At 27.5% G+C, this 13,031-nt stretch overlaps 2 protein-coding genes across 3 annotated transcripts in view; one reads left to right on the top strand and one right to left on the bottom strand.

Annotated features, from left to right (window-relative positions):
* The window catches only part of LOC107442637 (coiled-coil domain-containing protein 124-B), a gene marked incomplete in the record, with an annotated part of 6,887 nt that extends 5,434 nt beyond the window's left edge, over nucleotides 1–1,453 (bottom strand). The window contains 2 exon segments of the mRNA XM_043042292.2: nucleotides 823–1,012; nucleotides 1,197–1,453. Coding sequence (XP_042898226.2) covers nucleotides 823–978 — 156 coding nt within the window.
* Nucleotides 1,454–1,618: 165 nt separating this feature from the next.
* LOC107442635 (Enhancer of mRNA-decapping protein 3) lies at nucleotides 1,619–12,721 on the top strand. Of its 2 annotated transcripts, none has more exons than XM_016056253.4 (7): nucleotides 1,619–1,857; nucleotides 3,596–3,779; nucleotides 5,513–5,661; nucleotides 6,659–6,979; nucleotides 8,185–8,338; nucleotides 9,896–10,116; nucleotides 12,013–12,721. In XM_016056253.4, exons 2-7 carry the CDS (start codon nucleotides 3,616–3,618, stop codon nucleotides 12,354–12,356), a joined length of 1,353 nt encoding a protein of 450 aa, XP_015911739.2. In that variant the 5' UTR covers nucleotides 1,619–1,857; nucleotides 3,596–3,615; the 3' UTR covers nucleotides 12,357–12,721. The 2 variants fall into 2 exon arrangements, with proteins under 2 accessions (XP_015911739.2, XP_071042378.1); XM_071186277.1 differs by having other exon boundaries at nucleotides 1,636–1,708.
* Nucleotides 12,722–13,031: the final 310 nt, after the last annotated feature.

Genomic DNA, 13,031 nt, shown 5'->3' with positions numbered 1-13,031 from the left:
ATGAAGTAATACACTAATGATTATTTCCAAAATGATGGTAAGGTAAACATCTTTCAAAAAAGAAAGAAAAATCCTAAAATCTTAAGAGGAAAAAAAAAATTTTTTTTTAAAAAATAACGGGAATATTTATCGAATTTCGTTCCGGTTTTTGGGTTTTCTGATTTCCGGATAACGGGTTCTGTACTGTACATACAATAACTGAAAAAAAGGCACTTGATACCTTGGAAAATTCAAGTAAGGTACAGACGGAAATATCCTAATCAGTATATACCTGACCTGACCATATGAAAATATTTTAAACTTAAATTGTTGGCGCAAAGTTTAAATAAAGTTTTGATGCCTCAAACTTTGTACATTTTTTTCTTAATCAATATTAAAAGAACAAGATAACCTTGAAAAAAGCGACAGAAACAACAAAGAACAGTAGAATCTAATATGTTTAAAAGACAGTAACAATATTAACTACACTGTATCTAAATAACAATGAAATTGTGTAAAGTAACTTTCACTCTGATGCCGTAGATCAAAACTGTAACTAATAAGAATACATAATCCTATGACCTGATTATCAAAGGGATGCTATATCATGTATTTTAAGTAACTATTTTAGTGTTTATTGGAATTTTTAAAATAATTATAAAACACTAGTAATAAAACATAGGCATCAATTATAAGATGCAGAAAAATTTTACAAATAATTATATAAAACGAAAAATAATAAAACTAATAATTATAATAGGACTGTCTTCAGAATAGTATGTAACAAGTTCAAGTTAACAATCATCCAAACATTTTAAATGAAAAATAACTTTAAATAATTACCTTCCGCGACTGTTTCCGAGCGATTTGTTTGTCATCATCTTGCCAAAGAGCATCTTCTGCTTCTCGGTCTTTCTTTTCTTTTTCAGCTATTCTCACAGCTTCTCTTCTTTCTTTTGCTTCGACAGCTTTAGTATTGTGCCCAAATTTTTTGGGCATCTTATCGTTGTGGAAAAAACTTTCAGTAGATAACCTAGATTTTAAGAAAATGAATTATATAAACATTATGTTGAATTTGGTTTCACGCAACTTATTATTATAGAAGATGAGTTTCAAGATAATTTCAGAGCTTGAATAACTTAGGAAAAGATCAGCTTTCAAGTTTAAAAATTGAATTTTTAATATTAATAAATTTAAAACTTTCTTGAAACACTTACCTTAATATAAAATATATTTATATCAAAATCAGTAAACAGTAAACAAATCGATGGTAGAAATCACAAACGGCAGAGCGAGGGGGGAAGGGTGAATCTCAACAAAAATAATTATGTTTGAATGTGATAAAAACTGAGCGAGTTCTCATAAGTTTTCGTTCGTATTGAATTTAATATTATGTGTTTTATCTGTTTTTTGCAATCATTCTGTTGTATGAGTTTGGTACGGATCATTCAGATTTTTACATTGAGAACAATGATTTTGAGCAAAGCTATCAATTGATAAAACTTTATTTAAATTTTCGTCAATTTTTTTAAATTAGAATTATATACCTGTAATAAACCACTTTAATCAATATTCATACATTTTAAAAAAAAATGTGCATTTATTTTACTCATAAAAGAGATCTAGCTAACCACGCCAGGCCAAAGCTAAAATCTTATTGGATGCCGCGTTTGTTTAGTTCTGTTTTTCTTTTATTGTTTACGTCAAGGAATATTCTTGAAATTGAAAGGTTGAGAAAGCTATTCTACAGTGAAAACGATAATGTTGAAATGTGTCATGTAGAAAGAATCCATTCATGTTGCATACAATTTAAAATTAACTTGGAAGTTCTATAGTGTTTGTCGTTTCCTTCCCATTTCATTTAGTCAAGTTTATTAGGTTAGCTTTTATTGAAAAAGAACCTAAAAAACAACGCGTTTTGTCTTTCTGTTGCAATTTTTGTTAACAAAATTTTGTGTTATTGGTATAATAAATTTTAACGAGACAATTTACATTGTTCCCACAAGTTTTGTTCCCTTATTTTTAGTCTTGGCGTTAAATGTAAAATGAAAGTATATTTCGATATCTATTATATACATTAAAAGAGGAACATTTTGTATTCTGCACTGCTCATATTTCTAATTTACGATGTTTTTATTTAAAACACTGAAGTTAAACTATATAGCTTACAATTAATGCTCAAAACATCAAAAATGTGCGCATATTTTTTCTTATAAATGCGAAGTAATTATATTTTATTGTCGTTTTAAAACTGTTGACATCCTCTAAGATTTTTTTTTTAAAAAATTGCGAAAGCAAATTGGTATTTTTTAGCTGTGCATAAGCCGAAAGTAGCCAAAAATGTAGACCTTCGTCAACTTTTTTAAATATATTTCTTATTTTTTTAAAACCATAAAATTTAGAAAAAAATTGTTGGATGTCTTTGAGTCAACAACAAACAAAATGCGGATATTTCAGTATTGTGATCTCTCATGTCAACTGCAATCACCAACGTGCTAAATGGATATTAAGCTTCAATTTTTTTGTAAAAAAAAAACTTGTAGAGTTTTGTCTGTGGGTGACTTCAAGTTGAATCCCTTCTGTTTTTTTTTTAAATTTTTTGAGGGCTATTTCCCGAGAGTCATAAAAATTTCCGATATTTTTTCATAGATTATGACATTGAAATATTTGTGACGAAAAAAGCATTAACAAACCATAGAACATCAAGTAAAATATAAGACATTCAAAAAATTAATCAATTCATAAAGAAATTTCTTGTAAATAAAACAATGTGTTACTGTTAGGCAACATAATTAAGCTATTTTTTTATTTCTTTCAGGAGCTAAAATTCGGGGAGATTTCCATATCGCGATCTGTAACTGAATAGCAATAGTCTTGGCAACGGTCCCAGAGAAATTTTTAAAAAAAACATAGAAAGGGACAGACTTGAAGGGTATAACTTGTAGCCTCTCTGTGTTTTTATTTTAAATATTTCCCATTTAAAATCAGTTTGGTGCCTTGGCGATAGTTGTTGGCGTAGCAGATCACGATACGGAAATATCCCCTAAAATTCCTCTGAGGATTCTTATTTACCTTAATCATATTAGTTTTAGTCTTCAAATATATTTATTTAAATATTAATGGTTGAATATTAACTTTCTTTACGAAATTTTTATCTCTTACGTAGTTGGTTCGTAAGTTTGATTAGGTTAAGATTATTTTAATAAGCTTGAATATATATTAAAGTTAATGTGATGATTCTTATTCACCATGTGCATAATAATTTAAATAGCATTCAAATAATATTATTAATTTAAGCTTAATTTGCAAAATAAAGTTTTTAGTAAGTGCTTAAAACTTTAGTCGCAATTTAAGTATATTTTTAATTACATAATATGCTGAGTAACATGTAATGTCATACTGTTAAGCAACTTAATTCAGCCTTTTATTTTCATAAGTGGCGCTGCATAAATTTCATGTGGTGATTCACATTTAACATTTGCATATTAATATTAATCAACATTAAAATATTTTGATTCAAATATTTGAATGTTAATTGAATGATTTTCAAATTAATTGAATGATTACTTTATCAACCAAACTTTCACTAAAAATAAAAAAATTTCTTATTTTGTAGCTTAGTCTATAAATTTAGAAATGTCAACTTTATGGACTGGAAGCATTGTATCAGTAGATTGTGGTGATGTCCTTGGAGTTTTTGAGGGAGAAATTTCAAACGTGGATGATTTAAACCAAACCTTATCTTTAATCAATGTTAGTAGAAATTCAACTAAATGTCAAGTTCCTGAGGTAACTCTGAGGTCAGTATCAATAATTCAGTTTTTCTTTGGAATATTTTCAATCATTGAAGATATTACATAAATATATTGATAAAAAAAGTTTTTTTTCTGAGATATTGTTTTATTAAGTTCCAAAGAACACACAAAGTCAACTCATAACCTTATGGTGCGTAATGCTTTTAAAAAGTGCTTATTTTTGATTTTCATTTTTTAAAAGCCCTTAAAGGTGCTTTTTTTATTGGGTGTTTTAAAAAAGTGCTTCATTTTCCTTTTCAAAAAGGAGATTTTTTTTCTTTACCATGTAGATTTTTGCCACATATTATGAAAAAGTGTGACTTTCACATTGTTCATTCAACGTTTGTGCAATTCATTCAAACACAATGCATTTTGGTGTCCGTCAAATCGTAGCATATTAAAGCGCCAATCATTTTACATGTTTGATGAAATACTTGCGGGTCCGCATGTGCATATACTGAGCTGGGTTCGGTGAGATTCATGCACTCTCATGTGCAATTCAGCTGCATTTTGCATGATATTCTAAAATTCAGGCTACATATTTCACCCTCTAAAATCTCTCGATCTCTTTATGGCGGCTAATTTAATCAAGAAAAGAGTTCTTTTTCAGAATCTAGTTTTATCATGATCATGTAAAGTTCTTGAAAATTATTTTGTATTTTGTTAATGTATATAGTTAATGAATAGCACAAGAAAAAATAAATAAAGTGGTGACGGAAAAGTAAGAACTAGTTGCCAGAATCAGTAATTAGCTTACAGAATTTTTTTCATTTTGTCTTTATTTCTTTATCTAATCATTAGCATATAAAGAATGTCTAATGAGAGCCCTCATTTCTTTTTTATCTAGTATTTTTCAATGAACAATTTGGGGAATTGCACCAAGTATTTTATTGTATAAGGTTCATTAAAAGAAGTTTATTTGGTGTGATTCACGTACACTTGTACAAACTAATAAACGGTAGGCATCTCAACAAATAACTGATAAAGATAAAATCATAAAACAGGATGAAGCTAACACTTCTCTCAATAGAAAATGAGGTTTTAAATGTAAAAAGTTAATTAGTAAAAAACTTTTAAGTATGTTTGTTTGAGATTTTTTATTTTTTTTACTAAAACTTAATACATAGTAAATTGATGTAATAGTTTATGAAATATTTTTTACATCAGTTGAACACAGCTATTTTTAAATATAATGACCCTTACTAGATTAAAAACTTAATTCTCATCAAAAAATATACAGATTGGAAATAAGAGTCTACGTATTTTAAGCGCTCAAAAATAGACGTCCATTTTTTAGAACTTGAAACATGTTGACTGTTATTTCCAATCTGAATATATTTGTAGCGAATAAAGCTTCTAATCAAGTAATATCTTACTGCTTCAGTTTCTTAGGATTATGTATTTAATATAATGCCCTTATTTAAAAAAAAAAAAAAACTTCACATTTTTCTGATATAAAATTTATTAAATCAATGTGCTTCAGATGTTATGGTTTGGCACAAAAAATCACCTTGATAAAGTTGTTAGGAAAAGTTTAATTATTTAAGTATTTTTGCTCTAAATAATTTTTTATTATCTAAATTTAGTTCACCAATATTCATTTATTTATTTTCCTTTTGTAGATTCCTTATGTTTTATTGTAGATTGTATTGTTGATTGATATTGTAGATTTCTTATGTATTTTGTTTTGTTTTATGACTCATGTTTAGGGTTAAAAAGAAATATTTTGATTTTTTCAGTACTCTTGATATTAAGAGCTTAAAGCTCATTGAATCTACTGTTAAAAAGAATAAACAAACAAATACTGTTGAGAAGTCTGCTTTCTCATCACCTACAAAAAATGGGTGTTCTAGTTCACCAGTTCTTTTAGACAGCCAAAAAAAGAAAGGTAAATAATTTAATTATAAGATATATCATTGTTAATCATCAAAGTTTCTTTTCATACAAATGATTTGTGTAAAAATGAGACGAGATAATTTTCCTCTTTCCGTGTTTAAGTAAATTAGACAACTTTTTATTTTTTATCTTATTTATTTTGTGGAGAGCGTCCACTTTGTTTTGTGCTAAAAAAGAATAGTTGAATTTACTAATGCTTCTTTTGCACAAAAGTACCTTAAAATAAGTTGAGATAGATTATATATGAAAATAATCAAATGGATCTCAAAATTTGGAGTTTAAATATTGACAATCAAGTCAAGGACAACATTACATTGACTATTTGTTCTCATTTTTTCAAGAGATATAAACTTAGTTTTAATGTAACTAATATAAAATGATGTATTTTAATACAACATGGTGTTTTGATTATAAGCCTGAATATATTCTTAAATTTTCTCAAACAATGAGATAGCCAGTTTTAGTATTTGAGCATTAAGTTAGTTTTTTTTTCTCTCTTCATTTTCATTGTAATAAGAACTAAAATATCTTGTCCTCTAAATATTTTTTTAAAATTATAAAATTTACCAATTTGACTATGCAAGGATAAAGTAATATTGACTCATAGTTAGCTTTAATTTGTACTTAAAATATTCTGGAGTAATTTATTGTCCTAATTTTGTAGTAAATAAATAATATATCCTTTTTGTGTTTTTATTTTTAAACAATAAATTGTAGGAATATTTTTTTTTTTTTACCTTGTTTAATTTAAAACAGTTAAAATATGCTGCAGGACAAAATTCATTAAAATCCTGTGTCTTTTAAATTTTGAATATCCATTATTGTGCTATTTTCTCACCTCAACAAAATTCAGGAGTTATAATGTATCAAATGAATGATAAATTTTCAATAATTAATTGTATGTTTTCTAAAGTTATCATTTATTATAAAAATGCATTGTATTTTGTAAATATGTGTATTCCTACTAACCAAAGGAATCTTTGTTTCAGGGGAAAACAAGAAAAAAAATGGAAAAAGAGCTGATCCCAAAAAATGGCTTAAAGAGCGAGATGAAGCTTGTTTTAGTGCTACAGTCGACAGCGAGACCTTTGATACAGATTTTGACTTTGAAAAAAATCTTGCCTTATTTGACAAGAAGGCTGTTTTTGAAGAAATAAGTGCACTATGTAAAATGGATCATGTTAAATTAGTTGACTGTAATAAGAAAGGTCAAACAAAATATCGTCATGATGAGAATGTTTTAAATAATGATGTACCGATTCTGAAGCAAATTTCTGTGTCATGTCAGAGTAACAAAGAATATGTAACTGGTAATATGCATTGGTGTTTATTTTTCCTAAAAGAATCGTTCCTAAATTTAAGAAATGTGACGTCTTTGATTTTGCTAATTTTTAATTCCATCTGTTAAAGTACAGAGTTTAAATTAGGATCTTCAAATAATAAATTAAGATAATAAAAAAATAAAATTGTTTCATTGAACAGTCAGAATTTTTACAATAATGTATGTGCTTTAAGGGTCCTAACCAATTTCAGAAAAGTAAAAATCAAAACTGTTATTTTTACATCTATAAACATAAGAAGCTTTAATTATTCCTTTACCTAAATCATTTTCTTAATTTATAATTCTAAATGAAACACTCTTTTTCACACTTTAAAATTGACTTCCTGTTTTTTAATCTATTTTTGATTCAAGTTATGCATTAATTAACTTTTTTGATTTCTCCCTTTCATGAAATGATGAGAAAGACTTTTTCCCTCAACCTATTTAATAGACCAGTTATGATTATTAAGATTTTCCTTATTCTCTAAAACTAAAGATTTTACAGATTTATTTTTCAGGATTTTTCCCTAACTTATTAAGGAGCACTTCGATTTTGTGTCACTTGAATATTCATTATCTTATTAAGATTGTTACATAAAATTAACTTGCTCTTCTTAAAATCATGTGCCTGTGTGTCCTGCTTGCACGATTGCCACCCTTAGATATATATGTGTGTATATATATATATATTAAATTTGGTATTACTTTTGAGGTATACTGCATAATATACGTATTGGCCGCATGCTTGGTTTAGCTCAAGTTTTAAACTCATCAGATTTTTTCAAAAGGTCTAAATAGAATTTTTCTTACATATGAAATATATAATAAATCTAAATATTTTCATCAAATATTGCATAATCATGAATGTGATTCTATATGCCAATCATATAGTATGCAATACAGTATGACAATCCATAATTTATTGCTCTTCGCAACATTTAAAGTGCTTGGGAAATAACAAGTAATGTAAACTAATTTGCTTAATTTTACCAATACTTCTGCATTATTATCAGATCTTATATATTTGTTTAAATAAAGTGGTGGGAAAAATCATGTAAATCAATAATATGGCGAAGCATAAAATATACACCAACTTTAAATATTCATGAAAAAAATTGGTTCGATATTGATTATACATCCTTGCTAAAAACTCTTATTATAATTTTAGACTAAATCCTATATTTTATAATTTAGATTCTGGACTGGTGGTGCCTAGTGTTACAATGGAGTTTAAAAACCTCCTCTATGAAAAAGCTGAACTGGTCGGATTAACTCCACAGGTTAGATTGGAAATGATAGGGCGTGCTGCTACTGAAATGGTTCTACAATTAGTTGGTGGTTGCCATCGGTAAACATTTTTAGTGTTATCCTATACTAATTTTGATTATCTCTGTCAAGGATTCTCAACTTATTACCCTGCTCCTCTACGTAGTAAATCATTGTTTTAAAAGCAATTTCTATCATTTTTTTTTTTAAATAATAATAATCTCCTATTCTGAAACTTATTTTAGTTCTTTTTACTTAAGAAAAAAAAAGTAGCTAAATGCTAAAAACCCAGTATATTTTGTTTTAATTTTTTTAAAGTTGGAAAAATTATGAAGGAACATAATATTTTAAGACTTAAGTTCAATTCATAAAAATTTTATTTCTGGTCATTCACTCATAATTTTTAGGCACATAAAAATGACTAAATGTATGTTTGAATAATTTAAAATACTTACTTATTATTTATTGTAAAACATCTTCTTTTTTTTTTGTCTGTGTACAAATCTATTAAAGTTTGTGCTAATGATTTATTGTAGAACATCTTCTTAATAAACTTTGTGCCAAAAATGTTGCATTGTTTAAAGAAATGTTATAATTGATTTTAAACTTAATTGCATAAGACTTTTTATTTTATATTTTTGTTATCTGTTGAATTTATTTTTGTTAACTAATTCAATATCTTGAGGAGTTATCCCTACTTCCTCACTTATCAAAAACCTTGTAAATCCAATGGGAAATTTACCTCTGGGACTCTTTGTCGTGTATGTAACAAGTCAGATTTTTTAAATGTAAAATTTTTAAAAAGGCTTATGTACTGGCATTGCAATTAGTACATTGTGTAGGCATGAAATTTGTCCTCCAATCTATGATTTTTATATCTTTTTTTTAAAAAAATTATTATTCTGTACTGCCTGTCACAGGCCAAGGCTGTCTCCATAAGCTAGCTCTATCTGACTCTCTCTGGAGCAATAGATTGCCATTAATTGAGCCTAAGATCTCTCTCAACAGAATCGAACCACCAGGTGGGGATCTTTCCTCTTTTTCGTGTACCTTCTATTTCAGAAAAAGTCACTAATTTAGTTGGATTTGAGTTATAATATTTTTTTTAAAAAAAATGTCCTATTTAGATATTAATGACTTTAACCAAATTAAATAATTAAGGGATTTTTTTTTTGTTATATTACCAATGAAAAAATAACCATGCTACCATGCATTTTTAAAAATCTGAAAACTAAGTTAATCAACATTATTCTTAATTTTTATTCGTCCTAATTTTCCTGATAAAGAATATTTTACCCTCATTTGTCCTTTTTTTTTTAGCTTATGATATTCCTCACTCTTGTGTGTTCAAAATATCACACTTTCTGCTAATACAAATGTGGATTTTAGATAATTAGAACCAGAAATTTTGGGTTTTTGATCCCTCATCCTTTTATTTTAATTAATAATGCTTGTAGAAATTGCAAAATTCCAGCTAAATTTTAAGGACCGTCTACTGATTATGTACCTAGTTCAGGTATAAAGCCTAATACACAATATTTATTGAAAGTTGTTTTGTATTCAATATATATTCTGCAACTTCTTAGTTTTAAAGCTCATTTTTATATCATTTTCACTATTTATTTTGGTTACTTTGCAGTCTGACTCCACAGAATACCCATCAGAGACCAACGGTCGTTATTTTATGTGGTCTGCATGTTCAAGGAGCTCAGGCTGTCAATTGTGGTCGTCAATTAGCTAATCATTGTGTAAATGTTTCACTTTTAACTCCTTCACAATCTGTTGAACATCAATCTGAGGTAACAAGGGAGTTAAAATTATACAAGTTAAGTGACGGCAATATGGTATATAATGTAACAGGTATATATTTTTATTTAATTTTTTTTTTGCCAAATCATTCTTGTTTAATTCAGCTTTATTTAACTAGTACATAGCTGCCAACTCTCCTGGATTTTGCTAGTATCTCCTGGTCCTCTGATTTAATAAAAATTCTCCTGGTTTTTGTGCATTTTAGAAAATTTCTAAAATTGAGTAAGTTTTCTAAAAAAAATCCCTATTTAAAGAGAATTGTTTCTCGAATTATTGCTTGCTGGAATGCTTAAATAAGTATTACTAATATATAATGAAGCAAGCCTCATTTATAGAAATCAGTTTACAACTTCTTTTTGTTCTAAAATTTTCAATTAATTTTTATTCATATTTCCCTTTTTAAATTAATTAAAAAATCTTTTAACTATCTTTGATTAATTTTATGTCTATTACTATTTAAAATTGTGAGTAAATATAATGCACAACATTTTGAAGTTCATTTAATGTTAATCATAACTGGATAATATTGCACTTTTCCTACTTTGATGACTGTAAAAAAAATCCCTAAAATTCTATGTGTGTAAAATATTTAGTACATTATGCAACAAATGTCATGAAGTTTATTTTTATTTTGTAAAATCTACCGGATTTTTTCCTAACCATGTTGGCAGCTATGCTAGTATTTTTATGCCCTCTTAAAAGGAAATGTTAAGGATAACATTGACAAGTTTTTTCATAGTTTTAACCATGCTATAAATTGCTACATCAATAACCTTAAAAAGAATTGCATTTATATATTACACTACCCTACATTTAATGTGATCTTATCAGTACCTGAAGACTTGGATTACAAAAGTCTGATTTCACTAATGAAGTATCCATTTTACATCAGATAAGAGATTGTATTTTCCTATTTCTTACAGCATTTTGAGTCTAAATATGCCATAGAATTTATTAAAGTAATTTCACTGTGAACTTTAATTTTCATTTAATTACTAAAATTCTTAATCCTAAGTGTAATTATTTTAATTCAAGTTTGGTGTTAATAAGGTTAACAATACAAAAAAGTGAAAGTTCACTGCTTCCTTAATACATGCTAATAGGTGTAAGAAAACTTTTGCTGCTCCCTATCATAGATATCACCCATTTTTGTTGGTAATAACCCCTGACCTACACAAGCCACTTCCAGATTCTTAAAAGTCCCTAACCCTAATTTCACTTTTATTAAATTTAGATGAATATCTAAGTAGCTTTGGTTCAGATATCTGGTGGTTGTGAGGCTAATAAGGGAAGAAATTTTATTGTTATTATGTTTAAATGATTAAATTCTTGGAATTATGATAATAAGGGGCTGATTCCATTAATAATCTTACTATACTTGAGGATATTGTATTATAAATATTTATGTTTTAAAGAGCAGAATACATACAAAAGTCAAATGTCTCTTTTCTTATACAGTTCAAGATATGTTAACTTTTTGCACTCTGAGTTCTTTAATATGCTGCTGAAATAAAAGTAAAACATTTCTATATATTTTATAAAGTAATGTGGTTACTAATTATTAATATGTAATATATATATACACATAGTAGTGAATTTCTAGTATTTACTGAGATGACATCAGATTGCAAAAAGTTAAGAGGTTCATATGCTTTAAATAAAGATCGCTGTATGCCAGAATCCTTTCCTATTTTATTTTTTAAGAATTTGTTTCTTTTTAGTCTTTTTTTTCCTTTAAACAATTCTGTTCATAAATTTGTCAAAGGGTCATCATTTTTTATTTTATGTTGTTATGAAGCTTTGTACTTTTCATGAAAATTCCTTGAATATTGAAATCAGTTCTTAGCATTTCAAAAACCCAACCCTGGCTTGGATTTCTTTTTTTTAAATATTTTATTATGAGCTTTGATGCTTAGTGGTCAATATATTTATTGTTTTTTTTTGTAGCATTACCTCCTACTGTTGACATTATACTTGATGCACTAGAACCTCATAGCCCCAGCAATTCCATTGACAACAAACAATGGTTACAGACTGCTAGAGCCTGGGCAAAACAGTCAAAAGCTCCAGTCATGGGCTTGGACCCCCCACCTGATTATGTGTCTTCAGGTTTAAAGTACTTACTGACTCCAGTACTTCCATTAGCCTATAAGAACGATCAGTGTAGCATTTATATTTGTGATATTGGACTTCCTAAAAAACTATTTGACAGTATTAATGGCTGTACATATTCTTCACCCTTCGGGTCGAAGTTTGTTATTCCCCTGTACCTGAGAAATGATCAACGGTGAATGATGATTTTAATCTTACTGTTATTTATTTATTTATGTTAAATGCACAAACTGAAAATATATTGGGTTCATGTACAAATTTAAATTTATCCATACTACAGCTGGAACGGAAAGAACGAAAGTGACACTATTTAAAATGTTGTTCTTTTTCTTGTGCCTTATTCATGAACAATTAAATTTTATGAATTTCATTATGGTGGCTTTACTTACTATGTAATTATTATATACTTTTTTTATGATAAGTTATTTTTTGGGGCCAACATATACTTATAAATAGGCTTATACTTGTGATGTACAGTGTACTATGTTGTACAAAATTCTAGTGTACTGAGTGCACATTTTGCCAAATAAAAGTTTTATTAATATGTGTTAGTGTATTTCTTTTTAAAATGATAGAATTAATTAAATGAGAAGCTTAATATTTTTGTCGCCTACTAAAAAATAGAATGTCATATAGGATTGCTCAATCGTTTTGGAAAAGAGCTGCACTAGTGGATAAAATTGGGTCTGATTTGGAGCCACTGTGAATTTGGTTTTAGCTATATTTTTATTAACTCATTTTGTGTTTGTAACAATGGAATTTCACAATTGAAATTTGGACAGCTTTTTTAATGTATGGAGACCTCATTTGAGGCCATAGTGAATTTCGTTTTAGCTATGATTTTATTAACTCGT

This window comes from Parasteatoda tepidariorum, chromosome 10, assembly GCF_043381705.1.
Source record: "Parasteatoda tepidariorum isolate YZ-2023 chromosome 10, CAS_Ptep_4.0, whole genome shotgun sequence".
NCBI lineage: Eukaryota > Metazoa > Arthropoda > Arachnida > Araneae > Theridiidae > Parasteatoda > Parasteatoda tepidariorum.
The sequence above is the reverse complement of the archived record's forward strand: the minus strand, read 5'-3'. Positions and strand labels throughout refer to the sequence as shown.

Bases quoted from the DNA above. Each gene is read 5' to 3' on its own strand.
- LOC107442635 (XM_016056253.4), top strand. From the start codon at position 3,616: ATGTCAACTTTATGGACTGGAAGCATTGTATCAGTAGATTGTGGTGAT. The intron at 8,339-9,895 runs GTAAACATTTTT...GTTACTTTGCAG, and splicing joins TTAGTTGGTGGTTGCCATCG to TCTGACTCCACAGAATACCC. The intron at 10,117-12,012 runs GTATATATTTTT...TTTTTTTTGTAG, and splicing joins TATGGTATATAATGTAACAG to CATTACCTCCTACTGTTGAC.